This window comes from Rana temporaria, chromosome 3 (genome assembly GCF_905171775.1).
Source record: "Rana temporaria chromosome 3, aRanTem1.1, whole genome shotgun sequence".
Lineage (NCBI taxonomy): Eukaryota > Metazoa > Chordata > Amphibia > Anura > Ranidae > Rana > Rana temporaria.
Window position 1 is genome coordinate 145,580,539 of NC_053491.1, and position 21,869 is coordinate 145,602,407.

At 40.3% G+C, this 21,869-nt stretch overlaps 1 protein-coding gene across 1 annotated transcript in view; it reads left to right on the forward strand.

The window, feature by feature from the left end:
- The window catches only part of CPNE8 (copine 8), a 335,485-nt gene that overhangs the window by 207,981 nt on the left and 105,635 nt on the right, over positions 1 to 21,869 (forward strand). The window contains exons 7-9 of the mRNA XM_040343623.1: positions 690 to 753; positions 12,343 to 12,446; positions 19,133 to 19,237. Coding sequence (XP_040199557.1) covers positions 690 to 753; positions 12,343 to 12,446; positions 19,133 to 19,237 — 273 coding nt within the window. The remainder of the gene's footprint in view (positions 1 to 689; positions 754 to 12,342; positions 12,447 to 19,132; positions 19,238 to 21,869) is intronic.

Genomic DNA, 21,869 nt, shown 5'->3' on the forward strand with positions numbered 1-21,869 from the left:
TTTGATACGGCCATACAGGAAGTGTGGTACTGATTGGGAAAGGTGGAATACCAGCATTTTTTTATATGCTCTAATTGTAGGTGCCTTTGAGAGCACTATATACTGTAAGTGCGGTTTTAACAGATTTTTCTATAATACTATATGCTGGAGGAGAGCACACTTTTTGCTGAGGATACCATTTAAAGGGAATATACCAGTGCATCTGATCAGTGGAAAATACAAAGGTGCTGGAGGAGAAAGGAGCCCATTTAAACAATGACGCTTTCCCCCCTGGCCGTTTATATGCAGTGGCTGGGCGGGAAGCCGTTAACACTAAAAAAACTGAACTGATTCTCCAAGCCACTTATTCAAGGTGGCTGGGGAAATATTGTGTTCTGACAGCATTAAGACTCCCCCACTGTCAGAATGCTAATATCAGAGCTGCAGCCTATTTCCTGCAGTGGCTTTCGTCCATCAGGGTGGTTGAACAGAAGTCGTTTGGTAGATCGACTCCTGTTCAACCGTAGTGGTCATATACAGATTGAGATTCACCCGGTCCCTGCTGAACTGGCCAAATTTCAATCCATGTATGGCCAGCTTAAAGATCAACTTCAGGACTTTGTAAATGGTTTGCGAATATTCATAAAACTACGATTTTGTTGGAGCGATGCATTCATTAATGTGTTTTTTGTATTCTTCATTTTAAATAGAGGTATTCCAGGAAAGAACTGTGGAAGCATCATTGTCACTGCTGAAGAGCTGAACAATTGCCGAGTAAGTAATTTCTATTTCATTTACATGTTGCTAATGTTTGTTTATAATGGCTGTACACAAAGTAAACATGCAGTAATGCCCACTGAACAGTGATTGACACTTGGCAGACATCATGCCTATCTAGCTAATATGCACAGCTTTACCTAAATGTGAACAGTAGAAGATGGTAAGCCACATGCTATATGTTATGTGTTTGCCGTCCAGATTACACTGCAAAGACACAGGTCTGTGCCCCTCTTTCACATTCCTTACTGCTCCCGTAAAAGTGGATAATAGTGCATACATTACCACCTAATACAATAAGAACACAGCAAGTTGGTCTACTCACTGTAGTGCAAGAAACACTTATTTTTACACATAGAAAGAAACACAGCAACTTACAGTTCATGATTATCTGCACTTTGAGTCCTAGGTAGGATTCAGTAAGCATAAGGGGTGGGCTTTGCACTAGCTCATTCTTATCCAGATGAAACTGATTATGGAAGTTGTGTGAGCCATACAAGACATGGTAATTACCTGCCCAGTGGCCTTTTTCAAATGTAGTTTAAAGCTGGCCATACACTAGTAGATTTTCAACTACGAACATTTGTACAATTTGTTTTATATATATATATATATATATATATATATATATATATATATATATATATATATAAAAAGCTAAAAATTTCAGTTTAGTTCATATATGTAGCTTGTATTTGCACATTGCTGTCTGTTATTTAGTAAGGGTCTGTCTGGCTTTTTTTTTATGTGAAATATTTCAAGTTAAATCTATTTAAAGCAGGCATACAAAATAAAAAATAATGTACATTGTTTTATAGAGTATTACACTTTTTATGTTGCTCTCTTCCTTATAAGCTAGTAAGCATGTGTGAGAAATTGTCAGTTTTGTTTACAGCAGAACTGAGTTTTAACCACTTAAGGATCGAGCCTCTTTCTGAGATTTGGTGTTTACATGTTAAAATGATTGTTTTTTGCGCAAAAAATATTTGGAACACCCAACCATTATACATTGGGTTTTTTCTAACACCCTAGAGAATAAAATGGCGGTCATTGCTATACTTTCTGTCACATCGTATTTGCGCAGTGGTCTTACAAGCGCACTTTTTGTGGAAAAAAGACACTATTTTGAATAAAAAAACAAGACAACAGTAAAGTTAGCCCAATTTTTTTTATATTGTGAAAGATAATGTTATGGAGAGTAAATTGATACCCAAGATGTCACGCTTCAAAATTGTGTCCGCTTGTGGAATAGCGACAAACTTTTACCCTTAAAAATCTCCATATGTTTATGTTTAATTTTTTTTACAGGTTGCATGTTTTGAGTTACAGAGGAGGTCTAGGGCTAGAATTATTGCTCTTGCTCTAACAATCGCAGCAATACCTCACATGTGTGATTTAAACACCGTTTTCCTATGCGGGCGCTACTCACTTATGCGTTCGCTTCTTGCACACAAGCTTGGCAGGACGGGGGCCTTTAAAAAAAAAAAAAAATCTTATTTAATTTACTTTTTTATTTTTACGCAGTTTTGTTTTTTTAAATTTACACTTTTATTCCTATTACAAGGAATGTAAACATCCCTTGTAATAGAAACAAAAAGCATGACAGGACCTCCTAAATATGAGATCTTGGGTCAAAAAGACCTCAGATCTCATATTTACACAAAAATGCAAAAAAAGAAATGTAATACAAAAAAAAAAATCCCTTTAAGATCTATAGGCGGAAGTGATGTTTTGACGTCGCTTTCACCCTGCAATTGTATGGAGCTGGGTGGGGGCCATCTTCCTCTCACTCAGCTCCATGTCAAGCAGGAAGAAGGAATCCGCCTCCGCCACCGGCGGAAGGCACCGGAGCGTGGTGGGGGGCCCTCTCCCGCCACCGATAAAAGTGATCTTGCGCCGAATCTTCCGCAGGGACCACTTTTATCTGAAACCGGACCGCTCACTGAAGAAGAGGATACCAGGGTTATGGTAGCTAACTGCTGCCATAACAACGATATTCCTCTTCAAAGTGCTGACGTACATCAGCGTGAGCCGGTCTGGAAGTGTTTAATAAAGCTAAACACTCTGAAAGGGCAGCAACCTGTCATTCCTTTTGTGATCATCTCTGATTTAAAATAAAAAAAATTATATCGCTATTTTTATTTAGCCATATTTAAAAAAATTGCCCCATCCATCTACCATATTATGCAGAAATGTTCTATGGGTGCAGTCTTATAAGACACAAGAAATAAAGAATTCTCCATATCAACAACAACAAAAAAAAATTGTAAATTCATAAGGAGCATTGTAGGCACTAATTTGTGACAGATTTGTGTACATGTCAGTAAAGTGTACATTAATTTGTTGCAACTCTAACAAGACTGTGGTAGCAAAGGTTAATTGTAGTGAATAACAATGATATTGGGAATCTGTGCTCTCCAGTGTAGTGAACGAGAGAGACTTATAAAATGGTGTAACCTAGTATAGTAAGGGAACAATATTGCAGTTAGGTTAATAACAGGTGTGTTCCTTTAAAAAAAATTCCCCCAGTGATAACTGCACACGTTAAACAATGAACAGGATGCACCTACTGTGCATTAACAAGAATCGTTTTAATTAAAAAAGAATAAATCACACTCATAAACAGCCAAAAGTCCATGTGCCCATGTAGAGCTTGCAGAAGTAATGAACATCCAGCAGCCCTCCATGGCCAATGGTAGGGCTGCATATAGACCCGGAACACTGTCATGCACACTTGAGTGATCACAACAGACTCATTGAAAGGAGAGGAGCAGGGGCATCATTGCTGCTGTGTCTGTCCAATTAAAGAGACTTGCCAGCATTTCTGGTACCCAAGGCACAACAGATTGGAAAATGTCTCTAAAATAGTTACTAGAACAGAGGTTTTCATCACATTTCCCCTCATCTCCTGTTTCCTGTGACAACTTCCTGTGATTGGATATATCAGTTTGTTATATCAGTTTGTAAATGGATAGAAAACTGGCTGAAAGCCAGAATTCAGAGAGTCGTGGTTAATGATTCTTACTCTGAATGGTCCAATGTTATCAGTGGTGTACCCCAAGGTTCAGTGCTGGGACCCTTACTTTTCAATATATTTATAAATGATATTGGGTCTGAGATCAAAAGTAACATTTCTGTCTTTGCAGATGACACCAAGCTATGCAGTGGAATAACGTCCTTACAGGATGTCTCCAATTTACAAGCCGACCTCAATGCTCTGTCTGATTGGGCGACTAAGTGGCAGATGAGGTTTAATGTAGATAAATGTAAAGTTATGCACTTGGGGGCTAAGAATATGCATGCATCATACATACTAGGGGGAGTACAACTGGGGGGGTCTGTAGTGGAGAAAGATCTGGGGGTTTTAGTTGATCATAAGCTCAATAATGGCATGCAATGCCAAGCTGCGGTTTCCAAAGCGAGCAAAGTCCTTTCTTGTATTAAGAGAGGTATGGACTCCAGAGACAGAGATATAATTTTGCCCCTGTACAAATCATTAGTAAGACCTCATCTGGAATATGCAGTTCAGTTTTGGGCACCAGTTCTCAAAAAGGATATAGGAGAACTGGAGAAAGTGCAGAGAAGAGCAACCAAATTGATAAGAGGCATGGAGGAGCTCAGCTATGAGGAAAGATTAGAGGAACTAGATTTATTCACTCTTGAGAAGAGGAGAATAAGGGGGGATATGATCAACATGTACAAATATATAAGAGGTCCATACAGTGAACTTGGTGTTGAGTTATTCACTTTACGGTCATCACTGAGGACAAGGGGGCACTCTTTACGTCTAGAGGAAAAGAGATTTCACCTCCAAATACGGAAAGGTTTTTTCACAGTAAGAGCTGTGAAAATGTGGAACAGACTCCCTCCAGAGGTGGTTCTGGCCAGATCAGTAGATTGCTTTAAGAAAGGTCTGGATTCTTTCCTAAATGTACAGAATATAACTGAGTACTAAGATTTGTAGGTAAAGTTGATCCAGGGTAAATCCGATTGCCTCTCGGGGGATCAGGAAGGAATTTTTTCCCCTGCTGTAGCAAATTGGATCATGCTCCGCTGGGGTTTTTTGCCTTCCTCTGGATCAACTGTGGGTATGAAGTTGGGTGTATAGGATTTTACTGTGTTTTTTTATTTTGTTTTTTGTGGTTGAACTGGATGGACTTGTGTCTTTTTTCAACCTGACTAACTATGTAACTATGTAACTGTGGCTCCAATGACACTTTTGGTTTTAGAAGCAATGGTCAGCAGGACAAATGGAGAACACAAACGGCTAAAAGAAAAAAATCTGACAGACCACTGTCCGTTTTTCTTTGTGCAAGCTTTGTCTCATTGGGGAAATTTCACCTTAAAGTTCTGTTCCATAGCCAAAACTGGAAGTAAGATAAAATCTCTCTCCGAAGAGAGGCAAACTCTGGTTGTCATCACCAGGGCAGAACATAGGGTGGTGGGGGCCCCTGGGCTTGAGTCACTTTCGGGCCCTGCCTTCTATACATTACTTTAAATAGAACAAAATGATACATACACAAGCTATGCATTAGAGCTACACAATTCTGAATAAACTGAGAATAAAAATAGAGATCACGATTGTGAAGTAAACCCCTTGCTGATTTTGGTAGTTTTTTATTTTATTAAGTTATAACAGCTCATTGCAATGCAATATATATATATATATATATATATATATATATATATATATATATATATATATATATATCCCAAAAACAAGGCCTGCAAATACCTTTTTTAGGATGGTTTCGTTCTCTGTATTTCCGGGTATCTCAAGCGCCATTCGTGCTGCTGTTATGTGACTCAAATGATGATGTCGCTTCCGCCCTTACTGTGTCCCTGTCGGTAATCTCACGCATGCGCCATTGCACTGTAACCATTCGTTGCTGTGTCTGCGGCTGCTGTTTTCTTTCACTCCCCTTTTGTGACGTCTTCTTTAGTCACAAGGGGGAGTATCAGGAAGAGTGGAAAGAGCTAAACACCGCAAGACTTCTCCTCTGTGGCGGACAGAGGGGAAGTTCTCACAGACTGCATTCCAGCAAGCTTTAAATGCCGGTTTAGAGGGGCTAATGTGTGCAAGCGCGGTGACATCATGCAAACGATCAGCTGCCTGTGCTATGGGCTATTTTTTAAGACAATGTTGTGTCCGAGGGTTTACATTACAACCACTTTAAATGACTGGCATATTATTGAAAAAATTTAAACGTAGGGGGCCCCCTATTGGGCAGGGCCCATGGGCTTGAGCTCAGTCAAGCCTAATAGTAAGTCCGGCCCTGGCCTTTACAGTCACAAGGACTAGTGCTCCCATTGGCTATATCTCCTGTCTATCATTGTTGTGGCAACAATCCAAAATTTGGGATATTCTTTCTCCTCCATTTTCAATGAAAATGGTAAACTGGACAAATAGAGAGAGTGAATCTCCCTAACAGGGACACAGACGGCAATAAAGACAGATGTTATAATGCCTCTCCACACTATCAAAAAAAAAAAAGTTTTGCCTTTGGTAATACTTTAACCACTTCCCTACGGCCGTACGACTATTGACGGCCGCAGGGTGGTTCTAAATCTCTGAGCCGCCGTCAATTGACGGCAGCTCATTTCCGCGTTCCCCGCGCACGCTCCCGAGCGCGCGGCGGGGAACTTCTGTACTGGCCGTGTCCCTCGGACACAGCCAGTCACAGATCGCCGTGAACGGCCAATCGGAGCGGCCGTTTCCTAGGCGATCTGTGCGGCCAATGAGAGATGATCTCATATGTTTACATATGAGATCATCTCTCATTCCCGGCTCTCGCAGACAGCGGTGTTGTCAGGGGAGAGAGGAGACGGATCTGTGTCTCTTGTACATAGAGACACAGATCGGTCACCCCCCCCAGTCACCCCCCTTCCCCCACAGTTAGAACACTAATATTAGGGTACACATTAACCCCTTCCTCACCCCCTAGTGTTAACCCCTTCCCTGCCAGTCACATTTATACAGTAATTAGTGCATATTTATAGCACTGATTGCAGTATAAATGTGAATGGCGCCAAAAATGTGTCCGATGTGTCCGCCATAATGTCGCAGTCGCAATAAATGTCGCAGATCGCCGCCATAACTAGTAAAAAAAATAATAATAAAAAAATAATAATTCTGTCCCTTATTTTGTAGGCGCTATAACTTTTGCGCAAACCAGTCGCTTATTGCGATTTTTTTTTTTTTTACTAAAAATATGTAGAATACGTATCGGCCTAGACTGAGGATAAAAAATGTTTTTTTTTTTAAAAATTGAGCCATTTATTACAGCAACAATTAAATTTTTTTTATTTTTTTTTCAAAATTGTCGCTCTATTTTTGTTTATAGCGCAAAAAATAAAAACCGCAGAGGTGATCAAATACCACCAAAAGAAAGCTCTATTTGTGGGAAAAAAAGGACGTCAATTTTGTTTGGGAGCCACATCGCACGACCGCGCAATTGTCAGTTAAAGCGACGCAGTGCCGAATTGTAAAAAGTCCTCTGGGCAGGAAGGGGGTTTAAGTGCCCAGTAAGGAAGTGGTTAATAACACATAAAGTCATATGAATTACTACAGTAAAAATAGATCAAATATAGCTATGTTACTGGATTCACCAAAAAAAGTAATCATTTGCAACAAATTACGGTATATAGTGTGTTATTATATGTGCCATTTACTATATTTTTAAGGTGTGTTTAGAAAGATTCATTTTTTTTAAGCATTAGAATGGAAATATGAACTACTGATAAATGACTGGGTTGGAGGGAAATTCAGTTTTCTTTATTAGGCTTCATCTCCAGAGAGATGTGTCAGAGCAGCTGTACAGTGTAATGTATAAGAGCCAATAACTTGACAATTTTGGGGGGGTTTTGGTGTCTACTTTTTTTATATATTTTTTTATCATTTTTCCATTTGAGAGGCTTTTATCAGCTCAAGTCCCAAGGTAAAGGACCCCAAATATTCTCTTTTGTATAAAACGAATTAGTGAGGATTTCTTTAGCTCTACACTAGCATTTTTTTTCAGAGCCCATACAAAAAATATGAATGTAGTGCTACAGTAGATATAAAATGTCAGGTTTCTGTGAAGTAGAAAAATGAGACAAATAAATCATTTCAGAACTTTTTCCACATTTAATGTGACCTATAAACTGTACAACACAGTTGAACAACAAATTGAAATCTTTTAGGTGGAGGGAAGTAAAACTAAAAATACTAAAATAACATGGTTGCATAAGTGTGCACACCCTTAAACTAATACTTTATTGAAGCACCTTTTGATTTTATTACAGCACTCAGTATTTTTGGGTTTGAGTCCATCAGCATGGCACATCTTGACTTGGCAATATTTGCCCACTCTACTTTGCAATAACACTCAAAATATGTCCGAGTGTGAGGGCATCTCCTGTGCACAGCCCTCTTCAGATCACCCCACAGATTTTCAATCTGATTCAGATCTAGGCTCTGGCTGGGCCATTTCAAAACGTTAATCTTCTTCTGGTGAAGCCATTCCTTTGTTTATTTGGATGAATGCTTTGGGTCGTTGTCATGCTGAAAGATGAAGTTCCTCTTCATGTTCAGCTTTCTAGCAGAAGCCTGAAGGTTTTATGCCAATATTGACTGGTATTTGGAACTGTTCGTAAATGCCTTCTACCTTGACTAAGGCCCCTGTTCCAGCTGAAGAAAAACAGCTCCAAAGCATGATGCTGCCACCACCATGCTTCACGGTGGGTATGGTGTTCTTCTGGTGATGCACAGTGTTGTTTTTGCTCCAAACATATCTTTTGAAATTGTGACAAAAAAGTTTAACCTTGGTTTCATCAGACCATAACACATTTTCCCACATGCTTTTGGGAAACTTCAGATGTTTTTTTACAACATTTAGCCAGGCTTTAATGTTTTTCTTCGTAGAAAAGGCTTCCGTCTTGCCACTCTACCCTATAGCCCAGACATATGAAGAATACAGGAGATTGTTGTCACATGTACTACACAGCCAGTACTTGCCAGATATTCCTGCAGCTCCTTTAATGTTGCTGTAGGCCCCTTGGCAGCCTCCCTGACTGGTGTTATTCTTGTCTTTTCATAAATTTTGGAGGGATGTCCAGTTCTTGATGATGCCACTGTTATGCCATATTTTCTCCACTTGATGATGAATGTCTTCACTTTGTTCCATGGTATATCTAATGCCTTGGAAATTCTTTTGTACCCTTCTCCTAAATTATGCCTTTTAACCCTCCTGGCAGTATCCCAGAGCGTGACTCGGGGTTGATTTTTTTGGCTAAAATCGGTAACCCCGAGTCACGCTCGGGGTAGCTATGTAGAGCCTGCAGCGCGCGCTGGCTTACCTTCTCCTGGATCCAGCTGTGTGAGTGAGCGGGACCTCGCTCGATTCACACAGTGTCCTCCTGTGCCATCGATCTCCGTTCCCTGCGATGTTACGACGCACGGGAGTGGAGATCGGCGCCAAATTCAAAAACGTAAACAAACACAATACATACAGTATACTGTAATCTTATAGATTACAGTACTGTATGTAAAAAATACAGACCCCCCTTGTCCCTAGTGGTCTGCCCAGTGCCCTACATGTACTTTTATATAATAAAAACTGTTCTTTCTCCCTGCAAACTGTAGATTGTCCATAGCAACCAAAAGTGTCCCTTTATGTCAAAAATGGTTTTAGAGCAGCTAGAAAACAGCGATAATAAATTATAATAACTTGCAGAATTGCGCGATAGTGATTTGTGGGGAAATTCATCATAAAAAATAATAATAATGACAGCGACAATTCTGCAACTGAGCAAATTTCAGTGATTTTGAGTTGATTACATTATTGAATAATTTTTATTAGAATTATATTATTATTTGTTATAATTATTTATAATTATTTATTATATTATAATTTATAATTTTGTTTTTAAAAAAATGTCATACCCGGGATGCCTATTAGAATCTTGTTTGGTCAGATTTAAGTGAGTTATTCCTAAGAATTACATGCCTACAGTATGAAACACCAAATTTCCTTGCAAATAATTGTACCACTTTCAGCATGTTTTTTCTGAAAGAATCATACCGGCAGGGAGGTTAACAATGAGATCCCTACTTTAGAAGCTGTATGCACACCATGACTTTTGCTGTAGGATGCGACTAAGAAAATGTCAGGAAAGACTTACCATATATACTCGAGTATAAACCGAGTTTTTCGGCACATTTTTTGGTGCTGAAAATGCCCCCCTCGGCTCATACTCGAGTCACCTTTTTGCGCCTGATCTCCCGGACTTTGGGGACCCAGTACCAGCTGGCCCTAGGTCCCCTAGACCCCAATCTTGGCACACATATAGCCCCACTCTTCCTCTACAAGTGTGCAAAGTTTGCTATCTAGGGGAACCTACGGCCAGGGAGCACAGATTTTTCAAAGCCAGGCACCCCTTCTATATACTCGCATGTTAAATGTAAGTCTAGGCATGGGCACAGTGAGGCATGGGCACAGTGAGGCATGGACACAGTGAGGCATGGGCAAAGTGAGGCATGCAAATTGACACAGTGAGGCACATTGAGGCATGCAGATGGACATCCTAGGCTTATACTCGAGTCAATACATTTTCCCATTTTTTTGTGGTAAAATTAGGTGCCTTGGCTTATATTCGGGTCGGGTTATACCCGAGTATATACGGTACTAGAACAGCTGAACTTTATTTGGGGTTAATCAGAGACACTTAAAATTATGGCAGGCGTGTGCTGACTCCTATTTAACATGAGTTAACATGCGATTGCTTAATTCTGAACACTGCTACATACCCAGTTATAGGAGGGTCTTCACACTTATGCAACCACATTATTTATTTGTTTTACTCCCCCCACCTAAACAATTTCAGTTTGTTTTTCAACTGAGTTGTACAGTTTATAGGTCACATTAAAGGTGGAATAAGTTCTGAAATTATTTATCCCTGTCTCATTTTTATTACATCATAGAAACCTGACATTTTAACAGAGGAGGGTAGACCCCAAAAATTCAAAACAGAAGATAAATGTATTTTTTAATTCAAAAAGGTCTAATGCCCCATACACACGATTGGAATTTCCTATGGCCTTAAATCCGATGGAATTTTTCATCGGAATTGCATACACACTGTCAGACCGTCCAAAAACGCGGTGATGTAAAACACTACGACTAGCCCAGAAAAATGAAGTTCAATGCTTCCGAGCATGCGTCGACTTGATTCTGAGCATGCATGGATTTTTTCTCCTTCGGAGTTTCACACAGATGATAGAAATTTCCTATCGTTTTTTTTCCATTGGAAAAAAATAAAACATGTTCTATTTCTAAACACAGACAAAAAAAAGTCTGATGGGGCCCACACACGATCGGAATTTCTGATAAAATAAGTCCATAAAACTAACATGTGAAAGTAATTTTACATATTTATTAATACGGGTATATTCTGATTAGTCGGCCAATTCTGAAAATAAGAAAATTATTTTTACTACTGTAGGTGAAAGTCCCCTATACAAAATAGTATGCTTTTTTATTTAAAATATTGCTTGGGTACAGTTTAGTAGTTTATAGTCTGGGAATGAAGAGGTTCCAAATATAGAAGGTGCAAACTTAGGAATGGAAATTTTGATCAGTTGTAGGCAAAGGACAGATCAAAATGTTTTCCTCATTCAAACTGGAACGTTTTCAGTGGAACACATGAAAAGACACAAGGGAACTGCCCAGAGCTTGTGCTTTTCATCATACCTGTGAGAGTTTACAACTGGCTGTCTTAACAGAAGACTTCTTCATGTAGATTTATTTCACATTGACCTTATTACAAATATGAGTTTGTTATGCAGAGCTCAACAAACAGGATGACTGCGCTAATGAAAACACCCTATAATCAAGGTTAACTGTTCCATTTCTCGAGTCTCTAAACAAAGTCATCTTCATATGCTGCTCCATTGCGGGTTTAAATGCTCATTTTCCCCTCAAACCAATCCAAGCAGACTAAACTTGTAATTTAATAATAATTACTACAAATTTAGTCCAAACGATTGTCCAATGTCAACATCTACGCTGTCATTTCCATTTCTAACTGCTCCCTCTCACTGCTGATGCATGCAAAGCGAACTGACACATGGCTGTAACAGGAAAGGCTGAGTGGTCTTTGACTTGCAGGCTGTGACAGCATGGTTTAACACCCTCTATGCTGTGCGACGGGCAAGATGGCAGCGCCAAATAGGGGAATAACTTGGTTCCTGGTGAAAACTTGGGTACATTTTTTTTTTATTTGTTACATTGATTATGCACTAGTGAATAGTTCCTATTTGGCACAAATGTAAATTGCAATGGTAGGGTTGCTTTAAATATCCAATCACTGATGATCAGATAGCAGTTAAACAATTATCCCAACTGTGAACTGGATTTCGACCAGTGAGCTTTAAACTTTCTAATTAGCCTTATAACCTTCTAATCGAAAATCTAATTATGGATGATATCACTTAATTGACTTATTTTATTTGGTTCAGCACTACAGTTCAGAACAAATCGAGTAAGCTGGTGAATGCATGCCTTATTATGTTTTCACTTGAAATAATATATTTATTTTTTATTTTAGGATGCTGTGTTAATGCAGTTTTGTGCCAATAAACTTGACAAGAAAGACTTTTTTGGAAAATCTGACCCCTTTCTAGTATTTTACAGAAGCAATGAGGATGGCAGGTAAGTTATTTAATATTTGCTGCTAGTTTTCAAGCTCCACTGCATCTTGATTTAGAATCCTGTCAAAGGGTCTGAAAAATGATGTGTTCTGCGGGCATTGCCAGCATTTACGAATAACTAATAAAACCAGAAATGTTCTTTAACCAGTTGTTGACATTGGGCATGATACACATGCCCCAAAATATGTTATTAAAGCAAAGTACACAGGTTGTGCTTAGTACACCCAGTCCTTCTACCATACTGCTGCAACTCTCTCTGTATTTGCTAGCAGTTCTCAGCTCTTAAAATGACAGCTGAAAGTTGCTGCTTAAAGCCACATAAGAGTTTAAAAATAATTCCTGTTCTTTAACAAAAGAACATACATTCCACGTGTGTGGAATGTGCGTGCTGTAAACTGCCTCCAGCATTGCTCTTGTTTCTTCTTGCTGGAGGACACACCAAATCGTTGAAGCAGTCCTTGGCCTCAAAACTATATCTCAATTTTCTTCAATTAAAATATGTACATTTCCAGCCTTGATTGTATGTCTTGGCTCAGCTAGAGAGGAAGGCTGACAGAAGCTTTAAGCCTGGTATACACTAATGTTTTTTTTTTTCGTTCAACCCAGCGGGCTGAAAAAAAAAGAAAGAGACACCCCCCCCGGTCAGCGCTCTCAGCCAATGGCTGACAGATCAATCTTTTTCGGTCATGCCCCTTCCAGCTGCCATACACATAGGCAGAATGTCAGATGGTTTCTTTTGAACTGACCGATGCCGCCCGATATTCGGCCCCTGTGTACGGCCCTTTATAGTGCTGAGGAGAGAGAATCAAGGAGATGAGCGATTATCCTTGTAAGCTTAACCTCTTTGTGTTTAACTTTCAGCAGGATTTGTCATGTCACCTGCTTTTCCTTTCTCTTTTCCTAATCTGTGTTCCCTTTGCACTCATTCATGTTGTTTTCTTCCTCCTTCAGCGACAGTAAATCTTAAAGCTGTGCTGAGAGTAGAGAGTAACTGAGCATGTGCACAGCAGCATAGGCTGTTTTGTGGTAAAGGTGAACTATCACTTTAAGTACACCAGCTATTTTGGCTGCTTCTGTCAGAAAGCAGCCCCTCTGACACAGTGTTTCAAAACACTGTTTAGACATAGGATGGAAAGATAAAAAGCAAAATTTTTACTTTTGTTTTTACTGTTTCATTCATCAGTAGATAGAACTAATGAGCTCTAAACTGCATATGATGTCAAGTAAAACAACCTAACAAGTAAAAACACGTTTTTGTTTTCTTAATACATTTTGTTCTTGTTTAACCACGTATTAACTTTTTTTTTTACCCTAATTAGCCCCATTTTGCGCCTTCACCTTCTCCCCTAGCTAACTATTAAAGTGTTTACTTTTTGTTTTAAGGCCCTTTTCACATGGTTGGGGCGTTCAGGTCCGCCTGTCAGTTTTTTTGGCGGACCCGAATGGCCGCTCCATTCTTCTCTATGGAGCGTCGGATGTCGGATGTCAGCGGTGACATGTCCAATGACATCCGACTCGATCCAATCCGCTAAAATACGTCGCCATCCTTCCATGGCGGATCTTTTTGGGTGAGATCTGATGAAAATGGACATGCTGTCTGTTTTCTTTCAATCTCTCCATAGGAGACAGCGGTGCTGGACAAGCCCCTCCCCACTTAGTGAGCTGAGAGGGATCTGTCATCCGCCAGCTCAGCGGAGATCTCGCGCTTAGCTGGCGGACCGCTGCAAGCGGATCTGTCCCCGTTTGAAAGGGGCCTTATTCTTTGTGACATTATAAGTATGCATTATGTGCGGTCTCAAAAGTCTGGTCCTCAGTCCTATTCACTTATTCAGTGTCAGTGACTTACTAGATAGTGCAGTCAAGGTTCAGGGAAATGCCTCAGAGATTATACCTAACTATGAGACCCTTTTAGTTAGTGGAGGATATTTTAATTCTTTGTCAGATTTTTCTTGCTGCTTGTTACCCCATGGGTTAAATTTCCCCTTCCTTTTTCTGTTGACATGGAGTCACAGGGACATGAAGTTAAAGGATAACTGTCAATAAGGAAAGAAAAATTGAATAATTATGTTTTTACTGCTTCAGATACCCATTCTCCATCATATTATGTCCTGGTGTCACAAGGTTGGAGTACGTGGAAATTCCCCTGTGGGCATCACATGCATCAATAAAAAGCTGTCAGGGATCTCTTTACAACACTATAGAAAATTAAAATTACTAAATGGAATGTAGATGTACATTGCACCTTACAAACATTTTTACAGTTGTTGTTTCTGTCCTGGAATTATATAGGTTCTTGTTCTACCCACACACACTCGTATTTCCAAGGTATACTGTCTTATATAAAAAAACTGATAGTTTTAACAAGACACAGTTTTTATACAGAGAGGGTTTTTTAAATATTCACCTTCAATATATTATACAATTTACATAAAAAAAGTTCAAGGCTGCAGCACTTCAATTCCTTTTCTTCTTTTATTTAGTGAATAATATTCTTAATGAATATAGAATCACATTCAGTGTTCCATCACCATGCAAGTTTTCAGACAGCACGCCCTTTGTCAAGCTAGGAAAACTGCCTAATGAAATCATGCAATCCCAGCAATTATATGTAGCGCCCCCTTACTTCCAGTATGGGCACTACGCTAAAGTTAGTGGGGAATGGGAAGAGTTATTCTTGCTCCCATTCACAATTTGTCAACTTTGGGCTGCTGTCATTCCAGAAATGTCCTGTAGGTCAGCCTGCACTCCAGGGGTGTTGTTTTCACCCCTGGGCGACAGGTGGCGCTAGAGGAGTTCTGGCAGAGCAATTTTCCCCAGCAGCCAATTAGAGGAGTTTTCCCTTGCGGGGCATGCTGGGGGAGAGTATATCTGTGGCAGACGCCATCTTTATTGGTTCTTCCCGCGGGATCCAGGTTCCAGGTGCTGCATCCACCTTTAGGGTGCGTGCATCTAACGGACCCCGGCGATGGCCTTCCAGGCTGGGGTCAAATGCTACGAGGAGCTCTATGTTGCCGAGAGGGGCCCCAGTGACTTACTGGGTCCCCAGTTCTATTGAGAGTATCCCAGGCTGGATGCCGTTCTATTGGGGGGTCGGCTTGAGGAGAACCCGAAGGCAGGTTGTCCAACAGGGCTTGAACGAACCAATCGGGGATCTGGTGACTGGAACGCTGACAGGTACGCTTTGCTGTCATCCGGTGACCTATGCTAAAACCTACTAGGAGGATTCGCTCAATTCGTCCATTTAGCTCATTTAAGTAATTGGCCTGTGGCAGAGGCCTAGAGCCAGTTCCGTGAGAGGGATCTGTTCCTCCCAGCAATCTATAGTGACACTTCGGCCGCCAGGCTTGTGACAGGAGTCTGTCCGGGGGCACTTCACCCACTCTGGCTAGAGTGGCGACGAACTGTAATTTGGTGCTACTGAGAGCAGGATTGCTCGGTTCTTATCCAGGCCTGATACCACAAAGTTCTCCCTCTTTCTTCATCAACCTTTTCTTCCTATTTGATGTTGATGTTGGCCGTGTTGGCCTGGAAATAAAGCATTGGAAAACCTTTATTCACTGTCTGGACATTCGCTCAGTCACTAAGGTAACTTAATACGCCGATCCCAACAACAAATCAGCGGCTCCTTCTGGGGTAGCGCTACATATGAATAAAAGAGAATCAGATACTCAGCATTTGGTCATTATTCGCCACACATTGAACACACGTGTATAGATAGAACTCCCTGCATGGTTGAGTTCCTACCCCCAAAGAAAGAGGTCTGTTGATCTTCTGAAACACAAACAACGTATATACTCGCATATAGATTCTTATCCAAAACCATAAATATCTAGCTTTTACAAAAAACAGTGATAAACAAACACATTAACACCTACTAATCATAAATGACCATAAAGAAACCTAAAATGAAAATAAAAAGAAATGCAAATCAAAATCTGAATTAAGCCCTCGAGGTTGCACAGTATCTAACTGTTTAATCCAATATACTTCCCTCTTGTTCAGTAATAGTTCACTATCACCCTCTCATCTATTTATTGAAATGTGGCCAATTATCATAATTTTTTTCTTTGAAACTGAATGAGAACACTTCTCAAAATGCCGTCCAACTGTAACAGTTTATCTCTAATTTAATATGTATGCCTCGCAAATATATTTTTTTAATTGTGGGTCATCTCTCCTGCATAGTAATACCCACACAGGTACTTTAATATGTTCACAGCAAAACTTGTCTAACCTGTATAATATCCTTTCATTTTAACACTGAATCCCAAATGTGGATGAGTAAAAATGTCCCCTTGATCATATGATTACACTGGATGCAATTAAGGCATGGACAGGAGCCAGTATTGCAAGGTCCCAAGAATGTATCCACAGACCTTACAATTGGTGTAAAATCAGATCTTGCCTCTCCTGTAAGATGTAAATGGAGGATGTGTAAATTATGCTCCTATAACTCCTGGATGATTATTTTTTCAATATTGTCCAATGTTTTTTAATGATAGAATAGATTTTTTCAGAAAAAGGATACAATTGGGTAACAAATGCCTTTACATGTATTTTATTTTTACTATGATGCCCCCCCCCCCCCCATTCACCATATCCAATTAGATATAATAGATGGTAGAATATACGTTTTCCGAAAAAGGGTGAAATTGTTTAACAAATGCCATTTTTTTTATTCTTACTATGACTTGCCCTCCTATTTACCATATCCAATCAGACCACTCTTTTTTAAGTATGCTCATCCCCTTCTCACATAGGCACGTATGGCACATTTTTATGCATGCCAAACCACATGGTGCTGCAGTGCAATTTTTTTTAAAAAGGTTGGGACTTCTATCCTTGTTTTTCTTGCAGGTACGGCAGTCCATTAATACAAATGGGCTGCCCTACCCAAGACAAGTGTGTTCAAATGTGGATTTACAGATTTGAACCATGCCTCATATCACAATTCCATTCTTAGATCAGCATCCTCAGTCCCAACTTCACATCACAGTACCTCCCTTCACATCAGAATTCCCTCATTTTCATTACTGTCCTCTTTCCCACCCATTACTGTGCTTTGCCCCCCATTATTGTCCTCAGTCCTCAGACCCACTTTTAGACCCCTTTCACACTGAGCCGCCCATAGTGTCGGCAATACAACTCCATTATTTTTACTGCCGATGCTATGGACAGATTTCAGTCGCTAGTGGGGCAGTTTTACCCCCGCTAGCGGTCGAGAAAGGGTTGAAACTGCCCGCAATGCGCTGCTGAAGCAGCGCATTGCGGGCGGTATAGCTGTGCTGTCCCATTGATTTCAATGCGCAGCAGCAGTGGAGGAGCGGTAAACGCACCGCTCCAAAGATGTGGCTAACAGGACTTTTTGTTACTGTCCTGCTAGCGCAACGCTCCAGTGTGAAAGCTCCCTGGCTTTCACACTGGAGACAATAGAGAAGCTGTTTGAGAGCGGATTGCAGGCACTATTTTTAACGCTATAGCGCCTGCAATACGCCCTCAGTGTGAAAGGAGTCTTGCTGTTCTCAGCCCCCTCATTACTGTCCTCATTTCTCCCCGTTACTGTCTCCACCCCCCCCCCCAATTATTGTCCTAACACTGACAGGGTGGAGACTAAGAGGCACAGCTGGTCAGGACAGAGGGGGACGGGAGCTGCATGCTGGTGATTAGTTGCTAGGACTGCCCTGCATCCTAGCAACAAATCACCTGCTTGTTAACTCTGGTGGCCCCCCACCCTCTTTCCAGAGCTGTCCTGCCTCTCACTGTCGCCTCTGTGAGAATACAGCAGTGGCAGGGATGGTTGCTAGCAGAATGGCTCTAAAATGGCAGGACTACTGTGGTCTGGATGTGACATTGATCCTCCATTTAATGATGCCTGTCCTTGAGGATAGTTATAGTAAATAAAAGGATTCTTAGAGATTCCACCGCTCCAGTTCCCATTGAATGGACTTAAGGCTCGTATAGATGAGCTTTGTTGTTCTGTATTTAACTTGTGTTTGAAGCTTGCTTTGATAAAAAAAATAAAAAGTCTGCAGATTTTCATTTAATTATATAGTGTGAGTGACCGTTCAGAGGCAGCATTTGACCTGTTTTGCATTTCTTTGAAACACTATCAGTCTGAAGATCCATTCCTATTTCTTTAAATATTCCTCAGCTGCAGGCAATGGAAGATCAAATGCAACCTCTGTGCTTGTAGCTGCACTGGGTCTAGCAGGTGAAATGCTACTCAAACATTTTGAATGGCACAAGTTTGACAGATGCAAACCAGACCAGCAGATGTGTTATCAGATCATCCCTGATACCATATAAATGGACAAAAATTGGTGTGTACTATATACATACCTGTGGGCATTTAAAAAGCAACATCCATTACATGCAGCTATTATTTATAATTATTATTTTTAGTTGTTTGTTTGGGTCCCAGGTTGATATAGGGACTGGTTCTACCCATAAATTCTCATATAAAACATATCTTGAAAATTACCTAAAATAAACTCCCCCAGATCCTATGGAACTTGTACGGTATTTTAGATAACTGTAAAGACAACATATCAATCATTTCATGTATTTTCAAGGTATACTGCCATATATACAAATTGAATGGTTTTAACTAGACACATTTTTAATCCTTAGAGGGCTATTGTTAACAGTTGACACTTGACGTTTAATTCCAATGATTATGTTTTTCAGCTTTACAATTTGCCACAAGACAGAGGTAGTGAAGAACACATTAAACCCAGTCTGGCAGGCTTTTAAAATTCCAGTCAGAGCTTTGTGCAATGGGGATTTTGACAGGTAAGACGGTGACACATTCTGATCTTTCACCAATTTGTAACAGCCTTAGACTGTATTGTGATATTTTTAGTTTTATTATTGTGAAGGGCATTCAATTAAGACCAGTGTCAGATCATTTAATAAATATAAGCAAAGGGCAAAAGGTTCTGAATGCATGTTTATACTTTATGAGACTTTTCTTATTAAAATTGGACTCTTACTTTTTTTAAAGGGTTTTTTATTTCTATTTTGGATATAAAATAGCAGTTTACAATCTTCATTTCACAAATAAATATTTAATAAAATGTGATTTTATGTCTTTATGTTTGTAGAGCTTGCAGTTCTTTTTAGACAAAAGCCCAGCGCTAACTGGGATTGACAGGTTTTCTCCTCCTCTAAACTATGTGTTTAAAGAGGAGTTCCACCAGGGAAAAAAAAAGAAATGTCAGCAGCTACAAATACTGTAGCTGCTAACTTTTAATATATGGACACTTACCCGTCCAGGGAGACCGTGATGTCGGCACCCCAGCCAATTTTCGGATTGGCTGTTGGGTGCTGCCGTCGCCATTCATCATAGGGGACACAAGCAGTGAAGCCTGTAGGCTTGACAGTCGGCTCCCTACTGTGTATCCGTGAAGCGTGCTGTGCTTTCCAACTGGACCAGCGGCAAAGGAAGGAGGAGGGGGGGGGGCGAACTTCCGAGGAACAATGCCATGGTGCAGTCTCCCGGAAGTGGGGAAGGATACCTGTCAAAAACAGGTACCCGTTCCCTCTCTCCCCTCCCTTCTGAAAGGTGCGAAATGTGGCGCTGGAGGTGGGGGGAGGAAGCAGATAAGCAGAAGTTCCACTTTTGGGTGGAACTCCGCTTTAATCTGATAGACTGTTGTTCTAGTCAAAACATTGTAGTAAGTCAGCTTTCTGAAACTAGTATGCCTGGTAAATATGAATTAAAAAACATAATACATAAAAAATACATGGAAAACCATCACATTTTCCCTTTAAAGTTAAACCTGTTCCTGAATTTAATACTAAAGTGAGGTAAGTACTGAATACCGGGCACTACAGGCAGGCTCGGATTTACTCCCTTTGCCGCCCCAAGGCCAGGTTCTTCAATGCCTTTTTCGGCAGGACACTGAGAAGCGGGGGGTGTTGCTGCCAAAAATGATATTGAGCATTGGGGGGTGCTGCTGCCAAAAATGACAAAATTACATTGAGAACCGGGAGGGGGGTTGCTGCTGCCAATAACTATCTCACCTCCTCTTTCCTCTGTTTTTCCTCCTCTCACCATCCGCATGACAGGGGGGAACTCCCGATATTAAAGTAAAAGTGTCCTCTCCTCTCAGCCACAGTGCCGCCCCTGCACCCACTGCCGCCCCGAGGCCTGGCCTTGTTGGCCTTGTCTGGAATCCGGCCCTGACTACAGGGTGTCTAATCTTACCTGCTTTGTAAAGAAAAAAAGATGGTTGCAATACCCAAAATTTGCTGACTTATGGAGTTTAGAAAGAGCAGGTACATTATACCCCCTCTCCTTCCCGCAAGCGACACAGTGCTGCACCTGGTCTGTCTTGTGACAATTGGGAGTGTACATACACCTTTACAGATACCAACAAGTCAGTAGCCACCAAAAAAAGAAAAAAACTCTAGAAGTACTACAAAGTGCTTCTAGCTTTTAAATAGCTTTAGAGCTATCACTTTTACAGCTATGATTTATGCTCCTGCTGTCAAGTAGTCAGTGGCCTTGTGACCTACTATGAACATTTTTGGTAATTTTTAAAATAGGCCACAGTGAATTAAGTCATTTAAAATAACAGTACTCTGAATGTGTTGCTTATCTAATTAGTAAACTGCTATATGCCGTGTTTTGATGTTCACATATTCTCTTTACATAGCATTGTTTTTTGCAATGGACATATATCAAACAAAATATGTAGTCTTAACATTTTTAAGATAAACATGAAGGTAAATGAAGTCAAGAAATAATCCAAGTCTAATGTGATAATGTTTTTATAATTTTAATAAACTTTTTAAATTTAAAACTTGTTTTAAAAACACCTTGCCTCTGTATGAGTACATATGGCATCCATGTTTGCACATTATATTTATAGGCTCTGCCGTGTTTCGTAAAGATCGGGCTTTGCTGATTTTTTCTATAATGCAAGTCTGATTTGCCTAACTCATTAAAAACAATGCTGATCAATGATGAGCTCAGGCGTGTACAGACCAGGATGTAAAACTACATATGCGAGCCCACCAGGAAGTTGTGACTGGTATGGGCAAATTATATGTGGCCGGGGAATGCTCCACCTCGCCTAGGCACATATACATGTCTCTTGTACAGGCAGTCCCCTGAGGTACAAACATCCGACTTACATACCAGTCATACTTGCAAACAGAGGGAGACAACAGGAAGTGAGAGGAAATCTACCTTTTAGGATGAAAAATTCACTCCTGTAAGAGATATCGCAGGAAAAATGTGTCTCCACTGGAGCTTTATTACCAATTCAGGACAACCTAAAATTTTCAAAATCCAATTGTCACAGGGACAGAAAATGAGGTTGAATCTTCTGAACAAGGACACAGAGAGCAAAACAAACATTACAGTGGTGTTAACCCTTTTCTTTGCTATCTAAAATGGAAAAAACATTTTTTTTTT